At 48.3% G+C, this 27,810-nt stretch overlaps 1 protein-coding gene across 2 annotated transcripts in view; it reads left to right on the plus strand.

Moving 5' to 3' along the window:
• Window positions 1–27,463, plus strand: part of LOC146036267 (antigen peptide transporter 2-like) — a 29,312-nt gene extending 1,849 nt beyond the window's left edge. For both annotated transcript variants that reach the window (XM_083160161.1, XM_083160160.1), the window contains exons 2-12: window positions 6,828–7,365; window positions 8,441–8,555; window positions 9,441–9,571; window positions 10,384–10,589; window positions 12,523–12,720; window positions 13,482–13,610; window positions 15,240–15,428; window positions 16,503–16,676; window positions 23,526–23,685; window positions 25,800–25,936; window positions 26,072–27,463. In XM_083160161.1, coding sequence (XP_083016287.1) covers window positions 6,867–7,365; window positions 8,441–8,555; window positions 9,441–9,571; window positions 10,384–10,589; window positions 12,523–12,720; window positions 13,482–13,610; window positions 15,240–15,428; window positions 16,503–16,676; window positions 23,526–23,685; window positions 25,800–25,936; window positions 26,072–26,257 — 2,124 coding nt within the window. In that variant the 5' untranslated portion in view covers window positions 6,828–6,866 and the 3' untranslated portion in view covers window positions 26,258–27,463. The remainder of the gene's footprint in view (window positions 1–6,827; window positions 7,366–8,440; window positions 8,556–9,440; window positions 9,572–10,383; window positions 10,590–12,522; window positions 12,721–13,481; window positions 13,611–15,239; window positions 15,429–16,502; window positions 16,677–23,525; window positions 23,686–25,799; window positions 25,937–26,071) is intronic.
• The last annotated feature ends 347 nt before the right edge of the window (window positions 27,464–27,810 follow it).

The raw sequence follows: 27,810 nt of genomic DNA on the forward strand, positions 1-27,810 counted from the left end.
AAAATGGTTTAACATCGGCTGCCATCGCGTAACATTGCATCGCATACCATCGTATGCCTTATGGTATGCGATGCGATGGGCGCCGTGCTAGGAAACAAGTACCTTATTATTATTATTATTATTATTACTGTTATTAGGTAGACCGATTTGGGGTAGGAGCAGGTAGGGACTGGGGATGGGGCTAAAAACTGTCACAGCTCAAACACAGTAAAAACGGTCACAGCTCAAACTGACAGTAAAAACGGTCACAGCTTAAAGTGAAAGTACATAGCAGAAGCCGTCCTTTTGTCAGGATGTTAACTAGTAGCTAATAATGCTAATAATACCGATTTCTAGACCCGGGTTATTGCCATGTCCAGTATTACCCCAATTCATAGAACACACAGTAATACAGCAATTCATAGGACACACAGTAATACCCCCATACACTGGGCACACCCCCTCCCACAGCATGCACCCCTCCATACACTGGCCATACCCACTGTCGCTGCATGTACTGGTTCCCCACCCTTCCATACACTGGCCATACCCACTCCCACAGCATGCATAGGTTCCACACCCTCCATACACTGGCCATACCCCCCGCTTCCCGCAGCATGCATAGGTTCCCCACCCCTCCTTACACTGGCCATACCCCCCCCCCCCCCCCCCGCTTCCCGCAGCATGTATGTTTCCCGCTCCTCCATACACTGGCCACACCCTTCCCGCAGCATGCATAGGTTCCCTACCCCTCCATACACTGGCCATACTCCCCCGCTTCCCGCGACATGCATAGGTACCCCACCCCTCCATATACTGGCCACACACCCCATAAGTACTGGAGCGTAATATTATATCATGGCAGCGCTGTTTTCTTATTATTATTGAATGATGCTCATGTAGGTGACCTGGGCCAACTGGTTATTGGCACTCCGGGGGTGTGGCCAGCATCCTCAGCGGTAACCGGAACCAAGTGCTGCATCACACATAAGAGAGTATCACACTGCAGCACCCGGCTCCTGTCACTTTGGTGTCTCTCCTTTTGATAATCTGCAACTTATGTAGGGATGGCCATAAACATTATTGCAATTGATGGTTGCCATCGATGGTAATGGTGCAAATGACCATCGGTGCTAACTTACTATGTGATGTATGACCATTGATGGTTTTAACTATCGATGGCCATCCCTTTTATTTGACTGACTGGCCCGTAGGTCAATCAGAACCTGGGGACAGGGCTTTACAGGTGTTGGGGGCGGGACTATGCCTCCTATGAAATAAACCATCTGGTTCGAACCCACCGATGGCAAAACTATTCTACATCGGTCATAAACCATTGATGATTTTGAATCATTTTTTTGGCCATCCCTAAACTTGCATGAACATCGACCGCAGTGTACAACTTTAACCCCTTGAGTGGTGGGTTTTGCTGGGGCAGGACAAACCTGCCCCAGAAAAACCCACCACAGATCTTAGGAGCCCCCCTCACCTTCGCTCCGGCGTATGTACGCCGGAGGCTGAGCTCCCCTGCCGTCGCAGCCCCAGCCGCCAGTCACAGCAGTTACCACAGGCGGCAGGCTCAGGGATGTCTCCTGAGCGCTATCGGGTCCCCGCGAGCCGCCCTGGACATCCCCGAGCCTCCCACCTATGTCACTGCTGTAAGTGAACGGCAGCTGACGGCAGGTCAGGGGAGCTCCGGCATAAGATCGCCTGAACAGAGGTGATGGGGGGGGGGAGGGGGTGACGAAGGGGGCTCTAGAGGTGGTACGCCAGCAGTGCACACCTGGACAGCACTGGCGCTCACCTATTCCATATTAGTGGTTTCCTGGCATACCACCGAGGGGTTAAATCAGGCAGATGGCGCTTCCCTGCTTCTGTTACTGTTGTTATTACCCCCCCTCAGCTGCCGTACACCCTCTCTCCTGCCCCGCTCCCCCCCCCCATGCTTTGTGTTCTACATCTGTTACTGCTGTTATTACCCCCCCCCCCCCTCAGCTGCTTTACACCATCTCTCCTGCCCCCCCCCCCTTGCTTTGTGTTCTGCATCTGTTATTGCTGTTATCATTGCAGATGTATGTGAGGAAAGCTATTGCCGGGGTTATAACTGACGCTGGCGCTGCTCCAGCTTGTGGCTTGTACACAGCTTTCAATTTCCCGTCAGCTGCTGCTGTCGGACATGTTAGAGACTTGTTAAAATAATAATGATATAAAATGGCTGATTATAAAATCGTATCACAGGACTGGTAGCCATTTATAAGCTGAGCTTCAGCACGCACACTGATAATGGGGAATAACTGGGATCCCTTTGTAGCATGTTCTAGTGAGGAATTCATTTATCGGTGATGTGTGACTGCGATGTTTGGCTCTGCACATCCCCTGCACGTCACTGGACCCCAACATCGCTCTCTGTGCACCTCTATGGAGCCCAAGGTTGGCGCAAGATCATGGTGTTACCCCCGTCTCCCCGGCGCTATAACGCCACTTTACTAAGAATGGAAAACATTTCCTGTATGTAACATAAGCTAAATGGTCACGCCTGTGTTATATGTAACGTGAGCTGTCAGGTCCAGGTGTACAGTCCTTCTATTAGCTCCCATCTCACTTAGGACCAGATGTTACAAACATGCAAGAGACTCCCTCCCTGATGTATTTACTATCTGGGCTTCTTCTACCCACGCTCCACCCTGTCCTACCCCCTCCCTGATGTATTTACTATCCGGACTTCTTCTGCCCATGCTCCACCCTGTCCTACCCCCTCCCTGATGTATTTACTATCTGGGCTTCTTCTGCCCATGCTCCACCCTGTCCTACCCCCTCCCTGATGTATTTACTATCCGGACTACTTCTATCCCCGCTCCACCCTGTCCTACCCTCTCCCTGATGTATTTACTACCAGGACTTCTTCTGCCCACGCTCCACCCTGTCCTACCCCCTCCCTGATGTATTTACTACCCGGACTACTTCTATCCCCGCTCCACCCTGTCCTACCCCCTCCCTGATGTATTTACTACCCGGACTTCTTGTGCCCACGCTCCACCCTGTCCTACCCCCTCCCTGATGTATTTACTACCCGGACTTCTTCTGCCCACGCTCCACCCTGTCCTACCCCCTCCCTGATGTATTTACTATCCGGACGTCTTCTGCCCACGCTCCACCCTGTCCTACCCCCTCCCTGATGTATTTACTACCGGACTTCTTCTGCCCACGCTCCACCCTGTCCTACCCCCTCCCTGATGTATTTACTACCCGGACTTCTTCTGCCCAGACTCCACCCTGTCCTACCCCCTCCCTGATGTATTTACTACCCGGACTTCTTCTGCCCACGCTCCACCCTGTCCTACCCCCTCCCTGATGTATTTACTACCCGGACTACTTCTGCCCATGCTCCACCCTGTCCTACCCCCTCCCTGATGTATTTACTACCGGACTTCTTCTGCCCATGCTCCACCCTGTCCTACCCCCTCCCTGATGTATTTACTACCCGGACTTCTTCTGCCCAGACTCCACCCTGTCCTACCCCCTCCATGATGTATTTACTACCGGGACTACTTCTATCCCCGCTCCACCCTGTCCTACCCCCTCCATGATGTATTTACTACCCGGACTACTTCTGTCCCGGCTCCACCCTGTCCTACCCCCTCCCTGATGTATTTACTACCCGGACTACTTCTGTCCCCGCTCCACCCTGTCCTACCCCCTCCCTGATGTATTTACTACCCGGACTTCTTCTGTCCATGCTCCACCCTGTCCTACCCCCTCCCTGATGTATTTACTACCCGGACTACTTCTGTCCCCGCTCCACCCTGTCCTACCACCTCCCTGATGTATTTAATTCCCAGAATTCTTCTGCCCAGACTCCACCCTGTCCTACCCCCTCCCTGATGTATTTACTACCCGGACTACTTCTATCCCCGCTCCACCCTGTCCTACCCCCTCCCTGATGTATTTACTACCGGACTACTTCTATCCCCGCTCCACCCTGTCCTACCCCCTCCCTGATGTATTTACTACCGGACTTCTTCTGCCCACGCTCCAACCTGTCCTATCCCCTCCCTGATGTATTTACTACCCGGACTTCTTCTGCCCAGCCTCCACCCTGTCCTACCCCCTCCCTGATGTATTTACTACCGGACTTCTTCTGCCCACGCTCCACCCTGTCCTACCCCCTCCCTGATGTATTTACTACCCGGACTTCTACTGCCCAGCCTCCACCCTGTCCTACCCCCTCCCTGATGTATTTACTACCCGGACTTCTTCTGCCCACGCTCCACCCTGTCCTACCCCCTCCCTGATGTATTTACTACCCGGACTACTTCTGCCCACGCTCCACCCTGTCCTACCCCCTCCCTGATGTATTTACTACCCGGACTTCTTCTGCCCACGCTCCACCCTGTCCTACCCCCTCCCTGATGTATTTACTACCGGACTTCTTCTGCCCACGCTCCACCCTGTCCTACCCCCTCCCTGATGTATTTACTACCCGGACTTCTTCTGCTCAGACTCCACCCTGTCCTACCCCCTCCCTGATGTATTTACTACCCGGACTACTTCTATCCCCGCTCCACCCTGTCCTACCCCCTCCCTGATGTATTTACTACCCGGACTACTTCTGTCCCCGCTCCACCCTGTCCTACCCCCTCCCTGATGTATTTACTACCCGGACTACTTCTGTCCCCGCTCCACCCTGTCCTACCCCCTCCCTGATGTATTTACTACCCGGACTTCTTCTGCCCACGCTCCACCCTGTCCTACCCCCTCCCTGATGTATTTACTACCCGGACTTCTTCTGTCCCCGCTCCACCCTGTCCTACCCCCTCCCTGATGTATTTAATTCCCAGACTTCTTCTGCCCAGACTCCACCCTGTCCTACCCCCTCCCTGATGTATTTACTACCGGACTTCTTCTGTCCATGCTCCACCCTGTCCTACCCCCTCCCTGATGTATTTACTACCCGGACTTCTTCTGTCCACGCTCCACCCTGTCCTACCCCCTACCTGATGTATTTACTACCCGCTCTTCCTTCTCTCTGACAGGATGGCTGCTCTGTCTCCACCGCTGTGTGCTGCAGCTCCCACGGCACATGACGCAGACATGAGTCGCCCACATATACTGTATAGATGTTGATGTGAGATGTTTTGTACAATTATTTTGCTAAAAATTTCATAAAATTCATAAAGTAAAAAAAACAAAAAAAATGTCCCAAAGTAGAATATTAGAAATCTCTGAGTATGTTCCAGAACTGTCCAGAAGATCTTTGGGAAACAAAACCACATAAGGCGTCTCTTAAATTGGGATATGGTCACACGGTCGACATACATTGTGTCAACACCTGAAATAGATTGACATGGCTAAGGTCGACCGGGTTACAAGCATTAGGTTGTCAACGGAAAGGTCGACAGTCAAAAAGTTGACATGAGTTTTTCACTTTTTTTAGCCGACATGTGCCGACAGGCAGTATTTCATGCCCTACCATCCGCTTTGGCGTGGGGGTAGAATAAAATAGCGAGGGGACACAGCACACTTTGATGGTGTTCATGTTGACTATGCCGACATTCGGCATAAAAACACGTGAAAAACTCACGTCGACCTTTTGCCTGTAGACCTTCCCAATATCAACCTAATACTTGTGTCGACCAGCCAACCCTGTCAGCATCAGCCATGTTGTCCTATTTCAGGTGTCGACCTTCAGTGGTCAGCCCGATGCATTTTGGCCCTAAATTGGGTCTATCCAATAACCCGTATCCCATCACTTTAGGGCAGGAATTTCCGGTACTTGTTTCCTAGAACGGCCACAATCGTGAGTGATCGTGGCTCTTAATTAAGGGACACGATCCTCACGATGTGGCCGATTTTTTACCATTTTTTCACTTTGATTGACAGAAATCGGGTCAATCGGTCGGTCGCGACCAATTAAAATCGGCCGCGATGCGACCGACCGATTGACCCGATTTTTCCATAGACTTCAATGTTAAAAAATCTTTTAACATTGAAATCGGTCGGTCTTGTGCCATTATAATGGCACAAGATGAGATGGACTTGATTAAGTCCATCTCACATAGGGAAAAATGATAAAAAAGGTGAAATGTGCCAATATGACCCATTTCACATTTTTTATGTGCCCGCCATGACCCCACGATAGACGTGAACCCGAAGCGTGGCGAGCGCAGCGAGCCCGCGAGGGGCGGCGGTGCGCGTCCTCCGACCTTTTCATTCCCCTACTATCCACTAGGGCGTGGAGTGAGAATATAATAGTGTGGCGAGCGCAGCGAGCCACCGAGCCCGAAGCGTGGCGAGCGCAGCGAGCCCCGCGAGGGGACGCGTATACCTGTGAAGTTAGACGCGTCCCCTCGCGGGGCTCGCTGCGCTCGCCACGCTTCGGGCTCGGTGGCTCGCTGCGCTCGCCACACTATTATATTCTCACTCCACGCCCTAGTGGATAGTAGGGGAATGAAAAGGTCGGAGGACGCGCACCGCCGCCCCTCGCGGGCTCGCTGCGCTCGCCACGCTTCGGGTTCACGTCTATCGTGGGGTCTAGCACACTTATTAACATTTGGGGGGGCAATTTAAACAAATCTGGTGAAAAAAAAAAAAATCGGGTGAAAAATCGGTCGATCGGATCGGTCGCATCGTATGCGACCAAATCGCATGCGATGCGATCGATCCGATTTTTTATCTTACGACCACAACGATCTAAATCGTTGTGGCCGTTCTAGGAAACAAGTACCGAATTTCCTTTACGTTATTCTGTATTATTACGTATGTGTATAACTCTACATTACCTGTATGCTGATACTTATAGCTCTATATTAGCTCATTGGCCGCTCACAAGTCCGTGTTATGTGTTTCAGGCTCTCCGGAAGCGACCGCTGTGCTCTTCCACCTCCACAATGGCCTCCTTATGTTTCCCACTCGCTGTCTTCTTGCTGGACTCGTCCTTCAGCTATATAGCAGCCTGTCTCATATACAGATATTATCCCATTTATTTCCTGGGCACCGTGTGGTTGGCGCACCTCATTAAAGCCCCCGTGCTTGGCGCAATAGCTGTTAAACTGCCCTGTCCACGGTGGACGCCATCCGCTCTTCTCTACACTCTGACCTTTTGCCTGGTGCCACCTCTGTACCAGACCCTCAGGTTCCTCCTCACCTCTCAGGCTCCGGAGTTCCACTCCGGTCTGTCCTACATCCTGCTCTTTCACCTTCCCGTGTCCCTCTCATGTGTCTTCTGGGACCTGGCGTCACCTCTCATTGTCCCGGCTGAGACTCCATCCCCAGATGCAAATGGGAAACAGAGCGACAGAAAGAGTTTCATCAGGCTCCTGAAATATTCCAAAGCGGACTGGCTGCCCCTGTCCCTGGCTTTCACGTTCCTGACACTGGCCTTGACCTGTGAGTTATACACAACTTTCCATAAGTGCTGTTATGTTTTGTATTACAGGTCGAGTATCCCGTATCCGAATATCCGTTATCCGAATTATTCCGAAATACGGACATTCCAGAAAGTGAAAAAAAAATATTTTTTTGCTAAAAACTCACTGGGGACATTTGAAACAGCATCACTGGGGACATGATATGTAACTGGCACTATATATGTGCAAGACAATGATTGCTTGGCATTCAAAATCAGTACTGAGATAGTACACACATTTTGTTTCACATTTTGAAACCTTGTTTTTTTGAACAATTAAAATATATTTGTGTGTATTTTATGTGGTAATAAAATATATTTGTGTGTATATTATGTGTTTATACAGCCTAAATGCAAGATACTTCAAAATACATAATTGAAATATTAAAATATTCCGAAATACGGAATAATCCGTTATCCAAAATTCTCCTGGTCCCGAGCATTTTGGATAAGGGATACTCAACCTGTATTATATTTGCCGTATAGTCTTGTTTGTTTATTCTGGCTGTTACTGTGCTATTACGCTTTTCTCTATTATTAATGCTTAGAGAGAGATAAAGTGCGCAATCACAGTCACATGTTTGACCAAAGACGGATCCAATGCCCACTATACAGTATACAGATCATTTACATGAATATATGCAGTACAGTCGATATGTAGGTGAAGTACAGATCTGTCCACGTACATCTAGCCTCCTTTTGTGTTAAACAGCCCTTCGAGTTAACATCGGTCTTATTTGCAAAAGCTTATCATTAAAATGATATGCAGCCTGCCTATATTCACACACTGAATATAGGCAAGCTGCATATCAGTTTAATCAGCAGAAACTGCTTGTGCATCCTATTCTTCTCGTTTTGCAAATAAAAACATATTTCATGTAAAAAGTCCCCAAAAATGTGCCTGGGGCTACAGAACTCTCTTGGTATGTATAAGGCGACTGGTATCGCTTAGAGGATAGATGTATGTGGACAAATCTTTATGTGCTGAAACATATATAAGCTACTGTATAATTGGAGCTATAGAATGTAATTTTTCCGCGTTATTATCCTCTACAGTGGAAATGATGATCCCGTACTACATGGGACGTGTGATCGACATCTTGTCCAACAAGTACAAGGAGACGGAATTCCTGCTTGCTATATTTTTCATGGCCACCTTTTCTGTCACAAGGTCAGTAACCGGCGTGTATGTGATAAAGTGACGGTGCAATCACACAGACAATTCCAACCCCTACGTAGGACAGAGTGACAGAAAATGGACTGGTGACCTTAATAAGAGTTTGGGGAAAAAAATCTGTGCATAGATATACAAAAACATTACCGTTGGGTACACACACAATTTTTACTAGGACTTTAAAAATGACATCACACTGGTTTTAACATGGTTGACCCTGGTTGAGTAAAAATGCACCAACCCGGGAATAACCCAGGTCGACAATGCGTTAGAAATGTCTGATCTGTGTTCAAAACCCGGATCCGACCCTGCTTTTGCGATCTGAAAGGCTTGAGGTACCTTATGTATTATCTTGTACAGCGTGAGATTCCTCATTCTCTATGACACATGAAGAGTCTTTGTTCTTCCTTAAGGTGCGTACACACGTACAGATTTCTGTCTGATCTATCTGGTGCTAACAAAAACCTGGAAATGTATGGGAGCATATGACAATCAAAAATTTCCACCCAAATGCAGGAAAACGGAAAAATATATACTGTATGCTTTTGATAAATTTGTTATATGAGAACGATTAAATAATTTATCTGACTGATCACTGTCTGTTTTCAAGTGTTTGAGAACAATTTTTTGATTGTCAGTTGTTCCCATACATTTCCAGGTTTTTGTTCCCACCAGATAGATCAGACAGATAAATCTGCACGTGTGTACGCACCTTTAGTGTCTGTGCCCTTGTCCATGGACATATTTCCCAAGTGAAAATATTGGAAGGACAGAGGCACGAGGCACAAGTGTTGCTCTGTGCCTCATACCAGAGGTAGGGGACTAGACTCAGCAATACGTACAGCACTAAGGATATTGATACCTCTCTCTCTCTCTGTGCAGCTCTCTCTCCGCCGGCTGCCGAGGCGGCTGCTTCATGTTCGCCATGTCTCGTCTCACACAACGCCTGAAACTGCATCTCTTTAACGCTCTCATTAAACAGGATATTGAATTCTTTGAAACTACTAAAACAGGTACTAGACAGGTATTGGTTTTTACCACCGGCAAATCAGCTCCTACCTGTCATTTTTCAAACCTGTAACTTCACAGTAAGGAGTTGATTGGCCGGTGATAAAAACCAGACACTTTATCACTTCACCGAGCTTAATAAATCTGAGCTGAGCGAGTTGCAAGTGTGTTGACCCTTGAAGTCCCTCCCTCAGAATGAGGGAATCCCGGTATCGTCAGTCAGCCAATCAGGAGCGGGCTTCAGGGGAGCTCCATGCCTGATAGGCTCTGCGCGGCTCCATAGAAGCCCATGTTATAAATTTAACACGGGCTTCTATGGTGGGAACGGCAACTCAGGCTGAGTTATTTTGTTTCTGTGCAGGGTAAATACAGGCTGCATTATTTTTACACTGCAATTAAGATTTCAGTTTCAGCACACCCCACCCAAATTTTACTCATTCTGCACATGTTACATCTGCCCCACCTGCAGTGCACATGGTTTTGCCCACCTTGAGAACAAATTCGTACTGCAATCAGATCTGAATAAGGGCCAAATGTGTGGTCACGTGCGTCGCTATTGCCTGGCGATTAATATCCAGCATTCCGGATATTAATTGGACAGCGAAAGTGCCCCCCCCCCCCCTTTCCCCCTGGAGAACATTTGTCCTGACAGATCGATCTAGCATCGCTCAGAACCCTCATAAGCACATTGCTACATGTGTAGGCCCTATATCTCCCCATCTCGCCTGTGTAAGTCCCCATCAATGAAACTCACCTTTGTTAAATAGGAAAGTTGTCTAGGTGCGTACGTTACAATGCTGTAATTGGTCTCCTGCAGGTGACATCAATTCCCGGCTGTCACATGACACAGCGCTCGTGAGCCGCTCTATTGCTGGGAATGTGAACATCACTCTGAGAATGCTGGTGAAATGCGTTGGTCATTACTACTTCATGTTCTCCTTGTCCTTGCGGCTCACTCTCCTCACCTTTATCAGTACCCCACTCACATGGGGTGTCCAGAGCCTGTACAATAATCGCTATAAGGTAGCTATGGATCATATGTGTGTGTCACAGTGAGTCCTGTTTGTGGGAATAAAACCTAAGGTATAAAACGATTAATGTGCGATGGTCTGATGAACATAACTTTATAGAACTGTTTTAAATAATTGACAGTTAAAATACTGCGTAATACACGTGACTCTATGGGGGGTTATGCAGGGCCGTAACTAGGGGGGGGGGCTGGGGGGTCATGCGCACCGGGCGCTGCATGTGGGGGGCGCTGTCGAGCCGGGCAACGGGGGTCTGAGAACAGGCAGCGGGCATCCGGGCGACGGGCGTAGCGGCAGCTGGAAGCAAGCTACGCTATTTGCCCGGCGGGAAGTAGATTTTGAAAAGTCTTGCCGGACGCTGATTGGCTGAATTCTCTCAGCCAATTAGCGTCCGGCAAGTCAAAATCAGCAGCGCTTCCCGCCGCCAGGAAAGTAGCGTAGCTCACTACAAGGAATAAAGCCGCCGCGGCGCTGCCCGTCCCTGGACCCCGCTGCCCGCCCCCCTGCTGCCTGGACTGGAATCCACGCTGCCTGGTCCGGAACCCCCGCTGCCTGGTCCGGAACCCCCTGCTGCCTGTCCCTGGACCCCGCTGCCCGTCCCCCTGCTGCCTGGTCCGGAACCCCCGCTGCCTGTCCCTGGACCCCGCTGCCCGTCCCCCTGCTGCCTGGTCCGGAACCCCCGCTGCCTGTCCCTGGACCCCGCTGCACAACGGTATGTGGGCGGAGGGTCTGCTCAGCCTCCGGTGCCAGGGGCAAGGCAGTCATTTGCCCCCCCCCCCCCCCCCCAGTCAGTGGTGGGGCAACCAAATGACTGCCTTGCCCCGGTCGCCGGAAACCCTAGTTTCGGCCCTGGGTTATGTAATAGGTTCCGAGTGTAAGAAGCTAGAGTGTTTTCTAGTAAGTTAAAGAGGCAACTACATAGTGCAAAAATAGCCTAATAACTAATTTATGCTTTAAATGTGGCAACAAATTCATGGGACGAAATGTAGTAAAAATTAGATTTTTGGTAATAAGTGATTTTTAGGCAAAAAACGGGTGAAATCTATAAATTCCTGAAAATTGCACATGTAAAATAACATTGCGGTAACATTTGCACGTTTTGACCCGTCGAAACAATCGCACATTCAAAATCGCATCTAGATGTTTTCTCATAGAAAACATCAAAATCGCAAATGTAATAGGGTGTGATTTTTCAAAACGCACCCTAAACATTACCAAAAAGTGAAGAATAAATAGCCCAGGTCCAGCCTGGCGAGTTTGACAGAACCATGCACATTGAGATCTGTGCATGGTTCTGTCCCCAAAAAGTGTTGTCAAGTAAAAATTTGGAAGAAAAATGGGGAATATACAAACCACGGGCTCATTGAGCCGGTCCTGGTTCCCCAAATACGGGGGGAATGTGGGGCTCCCCCGTATTTAGGAAACCAGCACTGGGCTCTTGGACCGTCTTGGTTCCAAAAAATACTGGGGAACAAAAAGACTGGGTGTCCCCCGTATTTTGGAACCAGCACCTGTCCAAGAGCCCATGCTGGTTTCTTAAATACGGGGGATCACCACAATTCTTTTACCCCGTAGTTAAGGAACCAGGACTGGCTCAAGTACCCTGGAGCTGGTTATGTTTGGAAGAGGGGAACAAAAATCTGGGCACTCCCGTTACTAAAAAAACGCACATTTAATGTTACTAAAAATCACGAGAAATCGCAAATGAGATTTCTGACTTTGTCTAAAAATTTGCACCCTGTAACCTGTGTGAATTTTAGGAAAAAGTCACAGATTTGACATGTGCAATATGGTGCGACTTTTTTGCTGTCTAAAAATTTGCACCCTGTTAAATCTCACCCATGGAGTCTCTTCCTTCAACTCAAATTTATTACATATCACCCCTGTGTGAGCCCCTTTAACTGACAGCCATTACTGTTGTCACCTAGGACTTGGTGAAGAAGGTTCAAGACTCCATCGCTAGCTCCAGCGACCTGGCGAAAGAGATTATTGAGTCGGTGCACACGGTGCAATGTTTTGCCGCTGAGGAAGAAGAGGTGAAGAGATACGATGAGTCCCTGAAGAAGACACATGATCTCCAGACGTATAGGGACCTGGTCAGAGCTTTGTATGTGCTGGCGATAAGGGTGAGGACCATCTCATATGTCAGATTGTGTCTGTAACTGCAACTCCCCATGTTTAAAACACTCCGTTCACCCCTATTATTTTCTGATCATGGCAGAAATCCAGCTTGTTGCCCAATGTAGCTTTCCCATCTCCTTGCTGCCAGTAACCGTCTTAGTAGGAGAGAGTTTCATTGTTTTCCAAGATCAAAGCACTGCTAACAGTATATAAAGCCTCAGTGACTAATTGTTTTCTTTAAAAAAGTGAATAGGAGCAGTACTGCCTGGATAACAGTGAAAGAAGTTAAAAGGGCTCAGAGATAGATATATATATATATATATATATATATATATATATAATGATTTTATTACAATAAAACAAGAACAAAATATGTATTTAAAAACAATAACAAGAGGTATAATAAATAAATAGTTAAGTGCTTATCTTTTAGTGAGGTGGGAGGCTAGGATCACTCAACACGTTTCGTCCTGTCTGACTTCATCAGGGGTCAAATAACCCTGAAAAGTTGATGGCCATGGACTAAATTTGAAATAAATAGTCCAGTTTTTTTCACCTGCTACAAGACTCCTAGTGCCACTTCTTCACTTGGTTATATTTGGGAGGACCATCATCCTCACCTATGGAGGCACAGGAGCAATTTCACCACCACAAGGTTGACAGCGCTAAGCCCTGAGTGACGGGTCCATACCTCACTATATATATATATATATATATATATATATATATATATATATATATTATAATATGTCTTTCTTTTCGGTAGATCATAAACCTGGGAATTCAGGTCCTAATGTTGTGGCTTGGGCACAATCTAATCAAGAGCGGAGCGATGAGCAGTGGGGAGATGGTGTCGTTCATCCTATACCAGATGCAGTCGGGAGACTATTTACGGGTGAGAAATAGAACTCGTTGCGCTCGTCCTAGTCAGTGCTTTTCTGTGTACTGCATAACGAGGATATTGATTAACTCACCTGGTTCTGCTACTTTTCAGTTTTGGACAGGATACTGCTTAATACTTTATTATATGTGATGTGACCATCATTTGTTAAAACAAATGTTGCTTTGCCAGAGTGGGCCCTGGAGATATAACATAAATGTCCTGGAGGCCTCCAGGAGAGGGACATGTTGCTGTCTGAGAGAAGACTGTGGAGCTCTGTGGGAAAAGTCCATGCCTATATCTCCTAGAGAAAGCCATTGAACTCTACAGGAATAGTCATTCAGGAAACTAATATTTCTTCTGTGTGAAAGGGTCAACCTGGTTCAAAATCCCTTTGTGTTTTGACCCGTGTTGACCCTTTCATTCAAATAAAGGACCTGTGTTGAACAGCAAATTACCTGGTAGAAATGTTTGACCTGTTCATTTGCTTTTCTATATGAAAGGGGTACTAGTGAGAGCCCAGATCTCTACCAGCTATGGTCATGGAGGACTCTATCTGAGAGAAGACCATATAGCACTCTGATAAAAGACCATGCATATCTCCTAGAGAGAGCCCAGAGCTCTCCCAGGGATGGTCATGATGGAGGATGCTATCTGAGAGAAGACCATATAGCACTCTGATAAAAGACCATGTATATCTCCCAGAGAGAGAGCCCAGAGCTCTACCAGGGATGGTCATGGAGGACGCTATCTGAGAGAAGACCATATAGCTCTCTGATAAAAGACCATGTACAGTATATCTCCCAGAGAGAGACCAGGGATGATCATGGAGGTCCCTCAGAGTAAACTGAAAATCCCTATCTGCATTTTATAGGATTAATTACAACAATGCTTAATTTCTTTTTTTGTACTTTAATTATATTTTGCTGTAATTCTCATCCTTTATATTGACAGCAGCGTTTCATGTAAATGAGGAATCAGTTTGACCACTGAACTGAAAACAATAATTGCTGATCCATTGTAGTGTCATTGAGATGTACTAAGCCTGGGAGAGAGTAAGGTGGATGGAGATGTATCTTTCTCCCAGGATTAGTACATGCACCCCATAATAAGGCCACCTTATACGGTAATATGTAGTCTTTATACTCAGTCCCTAGGTACTATATATATAGTATATATATCTGTATATGCTCCAGACCATTCCTTATTTCCTTTCTGAATACTTTGTGTATATGAGATGATGCCTGTACAGTATGTGATTGTTTTAGTTAATTAAGTCTAGAAGTGTGTGGACTGTGGGGGAGAACTTTCAAACCCTGAAGCGATAAAGTGGACGGTTTAGGGCCGCTCGGTGCAGGCTGAATTCGCTCCTTCTGCTGATTGTTGGGGTTTTGGGATGTGCAAGCCTCGGGAGCGAACAGCGGGCAGGGTTGAGCGCAGGGGACTGCCAAGTGTTTTATCGGCACGCCCATAGAAACACTGGGCGTACCCCTGCTAACACATGAGTAACGATGGCTGCTTGGGGTGGGTGGCTGACGTCACATGACAGAGCCCACCACCATTTTGGCCATCTTCGATGGGACCGATTTTTTATTACATGAATCTACATTACTTCCCTCCGACTCCTCTATGTTCCCCTCTTAGTCCCTGGTGCACATGCTCAGTGAGATAACCCATTCAGCCGGCGCTGCCAGCAAAGTCTTCCAGTACCTGGACCGGGAGCCGCTGGTCTCCACATCTGGTTCTCTCTGTCCTGATGACCTACGTGGCGAATTTGAGTTCCGGGACGTGACATTTTCCTACCCCTCCGACCCAGGCACCACCACCCTGAAGGTGAGTGTAACTGCTGCTGCGTGCCACCTCAACCAGGAGGAGGATTGGACATGATTTGACCATGGGCACGATTCAGACCTGATAGAACGACATGTGCGCACTTCCTAGTCTTCCTGTCAGATATTTGTAAGGGGTTGTTATGGGGAACTGCACTAATTATTGGAGATACATGTTACGCTAATTAGATAAAGTAGGGGATATGACTGATTTTAATTTAAAGTAGTATTCCTGGTATTTTACATCACACTAACCTCTACCCTAGGGTCCTAGGTTGTGGAAGTGATGTTCAGTGGTGCACCCCCGACTAGAGCCACGTAATGTTTAGCAAAAAAAAGAAACTCGGGAGGGGTGCACTCTAAATCCCCTAACTAAGGTTGTTCTGTTAAGTTATATTGTCATTTTAATATTTTTATATTTTTGTCTGCTGTCCACTTATTTTTTTATTTTATTTTTAATTTTTGTGTATTCTTTAAAAATATTTTTTTATATTTTATATATTTTTTAAATAAAATAAAATATAAAAAATATTTTTAAAGAATACACAAAAATAAAAAAAAAAGTGCACAGCAGACAAAAATATAAAAATATTAAAGATATTAGATAAATATTTAGAGTGCACCCCACCCGAGTTTCTTTTTTCTTTTTTTTGCTAGTCTTCCTGTCAATCAACTTTGAAAACACTGTGGGACAGTATTATATTTATCATTATCCCATTATTAGTGTATTTTTGCCTTTTTTAAATAATTTTTAACTAGACTTTTTAGTAATTGCATTTATTTGTCAATGTTTTCACCATTATACATGCAGACTTAATTATTTGTGCAATTTTATCTATGTTTTTATCTTTACTCATAAAGTAAACATTTATTTCACGTCTGTCCTCATTATCTCCTATATCACTACTAAGCATGATTGACATAATACCTTTTAAACACCTCACTAGACAGAGCGCAGTACCAATAATCTGAATTATTGAGCTATAGCTTGTGTTACTCCATTTAGTTTTTTTATTCACTGATCTTCGTGATCAATGTTCTGTCTCTTGCTACAATTTCCTTTTCTCACTTCCGGCAGGAGGTCTCGTTCTCCCTTCCCCCCGGCACCGTCACCGCTATCGTTGGCCTCTCTGGATGTGGTAAGACAACCTGCGTATCGCTGCTGGAGAGATTCTACGAGCCCCAGAGCGGGGAAATCCTGCTGGATGGAAGGCCAATAGCTGATTATAAGCATCAGTACCTACATAGCAAGGTAATACTAGGAGGATAAAGAGAACGGTAGTGTGTGGTGCGCAATTCGCAGCAGCTGCCAAGGGGTAGTCACTCCCCTGACAGCGAGTATGAATACATAGAATTTGCCAGCACTGGCTGAATGATATACAAGACGGTTCACAATGTTAAATGTAATATCTAATTCACCAAAAATAACAATGACATATAGTCTAAAAATAGCGTTATATATCATATATCGCTGAAACGGAATTTAAAACATCAGGATTATCCAAACTGGGTGAAGGATTTCATATTGTCATTCCCGTGATCCACAAATGGGCTCTGAAGAAATTAGGGACAATGGCCCTTATTCTGATTGAGTCGGATGGCTCAGAGTGCGGTCGGACGGCCGATGTTTGGTATTTGCGCATGTGCAGAGGCGTTTTGTGCGCATGTGCGAACGCCTCACACGTCCGAACACGGCGTGAGTTCCGTGCAGAAAACGATCGGTCGGAACCATCCAAGCAGGGGGTGGAGAGGGGCGTGAAGGGATGTTTGGGCTCATTACCATATGCGTACGCCCCGCGTTTTATGGGCGTTTCCATGAAAGCGCTGGGTGTACATATGGTAATCCAGCCATGATGCAAGTGTAGGAAGGCGGACATATGACATAGCCGGATGCCAGCTGCCCGCCCATATCCCTGCTTTCACACGGAAAAATGTCCTAGTGGTCTGGAGCACTCGGTGTTGCCTGACCGCTCGGTCCATCATTCAATGGGGGAGGTTCACACAGATGGGGGAGGTGTTTGCATGAAACATCCACTCGCGGTCCGTTCACTCTGCGTCTTACCGCATTTGGACGAGTGAGCGATCCATACGGTAGGCGGGGCTAAGAACACTCTGTGTCCGTCCAAGATACGCATCCGTCCGATTCAACTAGAATAAGGGCCAATGCTGTTGTCCCAATATTGCAGGTAAAGCTGGCCATACATCTACAGATCGATTGTCAGATTGGGCTGGTTGGAACAAAATCCTGGTAGTGGATCAGAGAAAATGACAGTTGACCATTTGCTTTGAAATGCTGGAAAACTGCCAAAAACTGTCATTCAGATATTACCAGGTTTTTGTTCCAACCAGCCCAATCTGACAATCGATCTGTAGATGTATGGCCAGCTTAAGTCTCAGTAGTCCCAAGATGCTCTATACTTGCAAGAGCTCAAAGTTCCTGGTGGCAATCCACTATGACATCTGGTGTATTTAGGGATGAGGCGAGGTACCCCATACAAACGTGGTCGCAATACCAGTTCCTTGTGGTGCTCTATTCAGGATTTGGTCATGGATCAGTATATAGGTAAGTACATCCCAGTAGGTAGATGAGCTCGACGCGTTTCCCCGAATAATGTACAGGATACTCCGGCTTCATCAGGAGCAAGTGTAGCTCAATATAAACCACTCCACTAATTACTAAATCAATTGTGTAGTTTTTCAATGTAATCAAAAGAACCGTCATATAAAATACATACATCTAATATACACAGAGGGGCCGTCCTCTATGATATTTTATGTTGTAGCAATTGTTAATATACAGTATATATATCCTAACGGAGACGATTTAAACGCACCTGTCTCAGTCGGGTTCAATGAAGGTCACGTGACCCGGAAGTTTGTCAAGTGACTCCCTTCTGACATCAGGAGATGGGCGTACACAAAATGTGGCACAGATCTCCTGACGTCAGGAGACAGTCACTGAACCCAACTAAGACAGGTGCGTTTAAATAGTCTCCGTTAGGGTATATATGAAGTTTTATTTCCATCTCAGCGATATATACCGCTATTTTTCGAATATATGTCATTTTTATTTTATTTTGTGAATTATATATGAAATGTATCATTGTGAACCGTCTTGTATATCATTCAGCCAGCGCTGGCAACTTCTATTTATCAATACTAGGAGGATGTTGTGTGGATACTCCAGCTAGAATGTAATACCAACAATTGTACCATAGGATACTCATGCCAGTGATACTACCCAGCACTCACACTGCCATGCACTGCCACCTGTCTGCTCACCAGACACTCACTGCAGGAGTGTGTGATACAGTACAGACTGTCTGCCACCTACCCAGCACTCACACTGCCATGCACTGCCACCTTACTGCTCACAGGACCCTCACTGCAGGCGTGTGTGATACATACTGTCTGCCACCTACCCAGCACTCACACTGCCATGCACTGCCACCTTACTGCTCACAGGACCCTCACTGCAGGCGTGTGTGATACAGTACAGACTGTCTGCCACCTACCCAGCACTCACTCTGCCATGCACTGCCACCTTACTGCTCACAGGACCCTCACTGCAGGCGTGTGTGATACAGTACAGACTGTCTGCCACCTACCTAGTACACACTGCCATGCACTGCCACCTCACTGCTCACTGGACACTCACTGCAGGCGTGTGTGATACAGTACAGACTGTCTGCCACCTACCTGGCACTCGCACTGCCATGCACTGCCACCTTACTGCTCACAGGACCCTCACTGCAGGAGTGTGTGATACAGTACAGACTGTCTGCCACCTACCCAGCACTCACACTGCCACCTTACTGCTCACAGGACCCTCACTGCAGGAGTGTGTGATACAGTACAGACTGTCTGCCACCTACCCAGCACTCGCACTCTGCCATGCACTGCCACCTCACTGCTCACTGGACACTCACTGCAGGCGTGTGTGATACAGTACAGACTGTCTGCCACCTACCCAGCACTCACACTGCCATGCACTGCCACCTCACTGCTCACTGGACACTCACTGCAGGCGTGTGTGATACAGTACAGACTGTCTGCCACCTACCTGGCACTCGCACTGCCATGCACTGCCACCTTACTGCTCACAGGACCCTCACTGCAGGAGTGTGTGATACAGTACAGACGGTCTGCCACCTACCCAGCACTCACACTGCCATGCACTGCCACCTCTCTGCTCACTGGACACTCACTGCAGTCGTGTGTGATACAGTACAGACTGTCTGCCACCTACCTGGCACTCACACTGCCATGCACTGCCACCTCACTGCTCACTGGACACTCACTGCAGGCGTGTGTGATACAGTACAGACTGTCTGCCACCTACCTGGCACTCACACTGCCACCTCACTGCTAACCAGACACTCACTGCAGGAGTGTGTGATACAGTACAGACTGTCTGCCACCTACCTGGCACTCACACTGCCATGCACTGCCACCTCACTGCTCACTGGACACTCACTGCAGGAGTGTGTGATACAGTACAGACTGTCTGCCACCTACCCAGCACTCACACTGCCATGCACTGCCACCTTACTGCTCACAGGACCCTCACTGCAGGCGTGTGTGATACAGTACAGACTGTCTGCCACCTACCCAGCACTCACTCTGCCATGCACTGCCACCTTACTGCTCACAGGACCCTCACTGCAGGCGTGTGTGATACAGTACAGACTGTCTGCCACCTACCTAGTACACACTGCCATGCACTGCCACCTCACTGCTCACTGGACACTCACTGCAGGCGTGTGTGATACAGTACAGACTGTCTGCCACCTACCTGGCACTCGCACTGCCATGCACTGCCACCTTACTGCTCACAGGACCCTCACTGCAGGAGTGTGTGATACAGTACAGACTGTCTGCCACCTACCCAGCACTCACACTGCCACCTTACTGCTCACAGGACCCTCACTGCAGGAGTGTGTGATACAGTACAGACTGTCTGCCACCTACCCAGCACTCACACTGCCATGCACTGCCACCTCACTGCTCACTGGACACTCACTGCAGGCGTGTGTGATACAGTACAGACTGTCTGCCACCTACCCAGCACTCACACTGCCATGCACTGCCACCTCACTGCTCACTGGAAACTCACTGCAGGCGTGTGTGATACAGTACAGACTGTCTGCCACCTACCTGGCACTCGCACTGCCATGCACTGCCACCTTACTGCTCACAGGACCCTCACTGCAGGAGTGTGTGATACAGTACAGACGGTCTGCCACCTACCCAGCACTCACACTGCCATGCACTGCCACCTCTCTGCTCACTGGACACTCACTGCAGGCGTGTGTGATACAGTACAGACTGTCTGCCACCTACCTGGCACTCACACTGCCATGCACTGCCACCTCACTGCTCACTGGACACTCACTGCAGGCGTGTGTGATACAGTACAGACTGTCTGCCACCTACCTGGCACTCACACTGCCATGCACTGCCACCTCACTGCTAACCAGACGCTCACTGCAGGAGTGTGTGATACAGTACAGACTGTCTGCCACCTACCTGGCACTCACACTGCCATGCACTGCCACCTCACTGCTCACTGGACACTCACTGCAGGAGTGTGTGATACAGTACAGACTGTCTGCCACCTACCTGGCACTCACACTGCCATGCACTGCCACCTCACTGCTCACTGGACACTCACTGCAGGCGTGTGTGATACAGTACAGACTGTCAGCCACCTACCTGGCACTCACTCTGCCATGCACTGCCACCTTACTGCTCACAGGACCCTCACTGCAGGCGTGTGTGATACAGTACAGACTGTCTGCCACCTACCTAGTACACACTGCCATGCACTGCCACCTCACTGCTCACTGGACACTCACTGCAGGCGTGTGTGATACAGTACAGACTGTCTGCCACCTACCTGGCACTCGCACTGCCATGCACTGCCACCTTACTGCTCACAGGACCCTCACTGCAGGAGTGTGTGATACAGTACAGACTGTCTGCCACCTACCCAGCACTCACACTGCCACCTTACTGCTCACAGGACCCTCACTGCAGGAGTGTGTGATACAGTACAGACTGTCTGCCACCTACCCAGCACTCACACTGCCATGCACTGCCACCTCACTGGACACTCACTGCAGGCGTGTGTGATACAGTACAGACTGTCTGCCACCTACCCAGCACTCACACTGCCATGCACTGCCACCTCACTGCTCACTGGACACTCACTGCAGGCGTGTGTGATACAGTACAGACTGTCTGCCACCTACCTGGCACTCACACTGCCATGCACTGCCACCTCACTGCTCACTGGACACTCACTGCAGGCGTGTGTGATACAGTACAGACTGTCTGCCACCTACCTGGCACTCACACTGCCATTCACTGCCACCTCACTGCTAACCAGACACTCACTGCAGGAGTGTGTGATACAGTACAGACTGTCTGCCACCTACCTGGCACTCACACTGCCATGCACTGCCACCTCACTGCTCACTGGACACTCACTTCAGGAGTGTGTGATACAGTACAGACTGTCTGCCACCTACCCAGCACTCACACTGCCATGCACTGCCACCTTACTGCTCACAGGACCCTCACTGCAGGCGTGTGTGATACAGTACAGACTGTCTGCCACCTACCCAGCACTCACTCTGCCATGCACTGCCACCTTACTGCTCACAGGACCCTCACTGCAGGCGTGTGTGATACAGTACAGACTGTCTGCCACCTACCTAGTACACACTGCCATGCACTGCCACCTCACTGCTCACTGGACACTCACTGCAGGCGTGTGTGATACAGTACAGACTGTCTGCCACCTACCTGGCACTCGCACTGCCATGCACTGCCACCTTACTGCTCACAGGACCCTCACTGCAGGAGTGTGTGATACAGTACAGACTGTCTGCCACCTACCCAGCACTCACACTGCCACCTTACTGCTCACAGGACCCTCACTGCAGGAGTGTGTGATACAGTACAGACTGTCTGCCACCTACCCAGCACTCACACTGCCATGCACTGCCACCTCACTGCTCACTGGACACTCACTGCAGGCGTGTGTGATACAGTACAGACTGTCTGCCACCTACCCAGCACTCACACTGCCATGCACTGCCACCTCACTGCTCACTGGAAACTCACTGCAGGCGTGTGTGATACAGTACAGACTGTCTGCCACCTACCTGGCACTCGCACTGCCATGCACTGCCACCTTACTGCTCACAGGACCCTCACTGCAGGAGTGTGTGATACAGTACAGACGGTCTGCCACCTACCCAGCACTCACACTGCCATGCACTGCCACCTCTCTGCTCACTGGACACTCACTGCAGGAGTGTGTGATACAGTACAGACTGTCTGCCACCTACCTGGCACTCACACTGCCATGCACTGCCACCTCACTGCTCACTGGACACTCACTGCAGGCGTGTGTGATACAGTACAGACTGTCTGCCACCTACCTGGCACTCACACTGCCATGCACTGCCACCTCACTGCTAACCAGACACTCACTGCAGGAGTGTGTGATACAGTACAGACTGTCTGCCACCTACCTGGCACTCACACTGCCATGCACTGCCACCTCACTGCTCACTGGACACTCACTGCAGGAGTGTGTGATACAGTACAGACTGTCTGCCACCTACCTGGCACTCACACTGCCATGCACTGCCACCTCACTGCTCACTGGACACTCACTGCAGGCGTGTGTGATACAGTACAGACTGTCAGCCACCTACCTTACACTCACACTGCCATGCACTGCCACCTCACTGCTAACCAGACACTCACTGCAGGAGTGTGTGATACAGTACAGACTGTCTGCCACCTACCTGGCACTCACACTGCCATGCACTGCCACCTCACTGCTAACCAGACACTCACTGCAGGCGTGTGTGATACAGTACAGACTGTCTGCCACCTACCCAGAACTTACACTGCCATGCACTGCCACCTCTCTGCTCACCGGACACTCACTGCAGGAGTGTGTGATACAGTACAGTATGCAGTACAGTACATCCATTATAGATAATGAACGTGTATATCAGCCTTAGTGGCCCTTTACCTTTCGGTTAATATCTGGTGACAAATATGATGATGTATTCTGCAGGTGACGCTGGTGGCTCAAAACCCTGTTCTCTTTTCTGGAACAATCAAAGAAAATATCGCTTACGGCCTCCGGGACCCCGCTGATCATCAGCTGGAAGCCGCAGCGAGAGAGGCAAAGGCTGATGTCTTCATCCGAGACCTGGACGCGGGATACAACACAGGTGAGACTGGGATCTCAGTGGCTAGATTGCAAGCTCTTTTGACCAGCTATATACAGTAGGGCACAGCTGGTCAAACTGATCCTTGAGATCTAACAATAGTTCACATTTTCAAGACCACCTAGCTGGTGCACAGGTGCAGTCATTACTAACTGTCCCATTTCCCAGACCACCTAGCTGGTGCACAGGTGCAGTCATTACTAACTGTCCCATTTCCCAGATCACCTAGCTGGTGCACAGGTGCAGTAATTACTGTCATGTTTCCCAGGCCACCTAACTGGTGCACATGTGTAGTCATTACTAACTGTCACTTTTCCCAGACCACTTAACTGGTGCACATGTGTATTCCTTATTAATTGTAACTTTTCCCAGACCACCTAACTGCACAGGTGTTGTCATAACTAGCTGTCATGTTCCCCAGACCACCTAGCTGGTACAATGGTGTGGTCATTATTAACTGCCATGCTTCCCTTACCATGTTGCTGGTGCACAGGTGCAGTCATTACTAACTATCACATTTCCCAGACCACTTAGCTGGTGCAGTTATTACTAACTATCACATTTCACAGACCACTTAGCTGGTGTACAGGTGCAGTCATTACTAGTTATCACATTTCCCAGACCACTTAGCTGGTGCACAGGTGCAGTCATTACTAATGATCACATTTCCCAGACCACTTAGCTGGTGTACAGGTGCAGTCATTAATAACTGTCACACACTCAAACATCTGCTGCAGTCATTTCTAACCGATACATTCTACAGATCCACAGGTGGCCTGGAAAACATGGACTGTGGTAGACCACAAGGACCAGTTTAGCCATCTCTTTTGTAGGGTTTATAGACATTGACTGCTGTCTTTATCAATTCAAGTCCTGCAGATGAGGGGCCTCTCATGCCTGATCCTGAGATTAGCAGCCCATATTCTCAGTACATCCTGTTACTATGTACCATTAATAATACCTCCATATACTGATACGCGGAGTCACTGTAAATGGCCGTTCAGCACAAGAGTCGGCAAATGTGGAATTTATAGCGACATTATGTAAATTGTACCTCTATGTACAGATAGGGCCTATTCTGATTGGCTCGCTCGGATGTGAATTTGCATCCTTGCGAATCACCCTATCTCCTGCCTTGCGAATGGTTAGCAGGCGCCAACGATTCTCAATCGGGATTCGTTCGCAAGGGTTGGGAATGGATGTTTTATATGACCATCCATTTGCATGTCAGTGGGAATCTCCCCCATCTTTCGATGGTCGCTCACCATCGAATCATGGCGAAGGCACACGCATATGTAAGGGTGGTCCAGACCACTTGTGCATATACGTGTAGAATTCCAGGGAATTGGGCGGGCAGCTGACATCCAGTTATGTCAGCTGCACGTGCGTCACCAATGCATTAGCATGTGTACGCCCAGCGTTTTCATGTACGCCCAGCGCACTCACCAAGCGTATACACATGAGCAGAAATGCTGCTGCGCATGCACAAAACATCGGTCCCCGTGGGAATTCGCGTCCGAGCAAGTCAACCAGAATAAGGCCCATACTGTATCATGGACCCAGCAAGCCAGTAACTATATATTATACAGTATATATGTAGTCACTGTATTATCTCCTCCCAGTTCTCCCACCTTGCCTCCATTGCAGATATACCGCAGCCATGTTATACATTAGCGGCCAGGGGCAGAACTCTGGGAGGCAATGGAGTCATCTGCCGCCGGGCTCCTGCTCCCAAGGGGGCACCTCTTCTCCCCTGCCAGTTTGAATCAGTTAATTGAAAGCCATTGCTATCCCTTCTTTAGTTGATTTCTGAAATATATACTGTATGTGTTCTCCCTCTCAATATATATGTGTGTGTGTGTATAATACACATATTTCAGAACAGACACATACACTATTATATTATATAAGGTTGGGGGGGGGGGGGGGCACCAATATATATCTTGCCTCCGGGCAACTGTGACAAACTTATGCCACTGTTAGCGGCACTGCTAGGTGAGAACGCAGCCGCACAGTATATAGACTTAATAATGACCTAGGGCGCTGACGTTCTCAGTCCTGGCTGCAGGGTTCTGTGTATGAAGATACTTATTAGTGTTATGTCTCCTCTGTGTCAGACGTCGGCAGCTCTGGGAATCAGCTGGGTGTTGGTCAGAAGCAGCGAATCGCTCTTGCCCGCGCACTGGCACCGAGACCCCGGCTGCTCATTCTGGACGAGGCTGCAAGTTGTCTGGATGTAGACACGGAGCATGAGGTACGGAGTTATCCTTCTCTTATGCTGTTACCCTGTCTCCTGTGCGTTCTGTCTGTGGGGGAGATGTTCCAAGCCTTGGAGAGTGATAAAATGAGGAAGGCTTAATACATCTCCCTCCCTATGTCTCTTCCACAGATCCAGCAGTCTCTGCAGAGTATCCAAGGCCTCTCTCTGCTGATCATCGCTCACAGGCTCCGCACTATACGAAATGCACATCAGATCCTGGTCCTGGAGGGGGGCCGGATAGTGGAGCGCGGGACTCATGAGGACCTTGTCAAGAGCAGAGGAGCTTATTACAGGCTCCTACAAAATGGCAACTGAGACGCGCCTACCCAATGGGGATGAGTAGAATTTGGCACAGAGCGGGGGTGTAGGGTAATAGAAACGTATGTCTACTTAGACAGCTGCACCTAAACAAGAAACCAAAAGACAAGTCTGGGGAATGGGGTTTATTGTATATCAATATATTCCCGTACAGGACATGTGGGTCTTACTAATGTACCCAGGAAGCAGTTGCCACAGTTTGGTTGAATCTTGTTATCATCATTCATTGTTATTCTTTCTTGCCCTATCCCCCTCCTAAGTTCTGGGCCTAGTAGTTATTATATTGCGGCACCTACTCGTGAATCTCTTCACAGAACTTCTCTCCGCTACAAACGGTGAAGTGATAAAGTGGAAGGTGGTAACGCACCAGCCAATCAAATCCCAACTGTCGTTTTTCAAACACAGCTGATTGGCCTTCCACTTTATCACTTCACTAGACTAAATACATCTGCCCTTTTTATGCACTATTCTGATATATAGACAATGAAAGCACTTACCTGGCTCTGACTGAACCTTCCCTACAATGGCTTCCTTAGAGTGTATTATATAGGATTTTCTAAGATATTCAGAGTGAAATATATGTGGTTTGTTTGTTGCATTCTGCTCAATCCTTATTTGAAATAACGTACACGACTTAGCAGTAGGATTTAGATCAGGGAACGGGGAACCTTCGGCCCTCCAGCTGTTGTTGAACTACACATCCCAGCATGCTCTGTTACAGTTTTTCTATTTGGCCATGCTAAAACTGTTGCAGGGCATGCTGGGATGTGTAGTTTAGCAACAGCTGGTTCCCCAATACTGATTTAGATGATAAAACGAGAACTACGTACAGCAGATAGTGCTCCGGATTTTGCTGAGCACTGTATGTGCAAGAACTGTATTGTGTCAGTATTGTGTAATATATGCGTTATTTACTATGTCGCTTGTCTTAGTGTTGGGCGCGTATACACAAGTGTTGGAAAATAGTAATAATAATAGACACAGCCTTGTACAGATCGTTCCACTATAGTGCACTGTGCACATAATCAGCGCCCCTGTACTGTCCTCAGCATGAACGGTGGACAGTCGGCACAGGAAGTGTGTAGACCAGTGTGTACGTGCATGTAGTGGCTGTGAAGTTGTGTTTTTTCCTAGATCCCGGACCCCATACATGTAATAGACTGTGTACAATGTGTGTTTTATAAATAAAAGATGTGGAACATTTACAGAGTATGAATTAATTCAGTCATCTTCCATCATACAGGGATACATTACTGCGCCACATTTCAGCACATACATACAAGTTATGGGCCATGCATGAAAAGAATCACTGACACCAGTGGAGTCACTATAAATTTTACGCCCCTCCCCCCATCCCCTATACTACCTGCTTGTTTGGGTTTCTGCTCGTTGTCAGGGAACCCCCACCCCGACTGCTGTTTGTGCAGTCCTGGCGGATTCTGCTGTTTGTGTCTGCTCATATCATACTGTTGAAATTGTCCTCCCAAAATGGCCGCCGCCTCATCTACCATCTATCTCTCCCATGGTGAAGCTCCTCAGGCCGGTGGTTC

Source organism: Crinia signifera, chromosome 9, assembly GCF_055691185.1.
Source record: "Crinia signifera chromosome 9, ASM5569118v1, whole genome shotgun sequence".
NCBI lineage: Eukaryota > Metazoa > Chordata > Amphibia > Anura > Myobatrachidae > Crinia > Crinia signifera.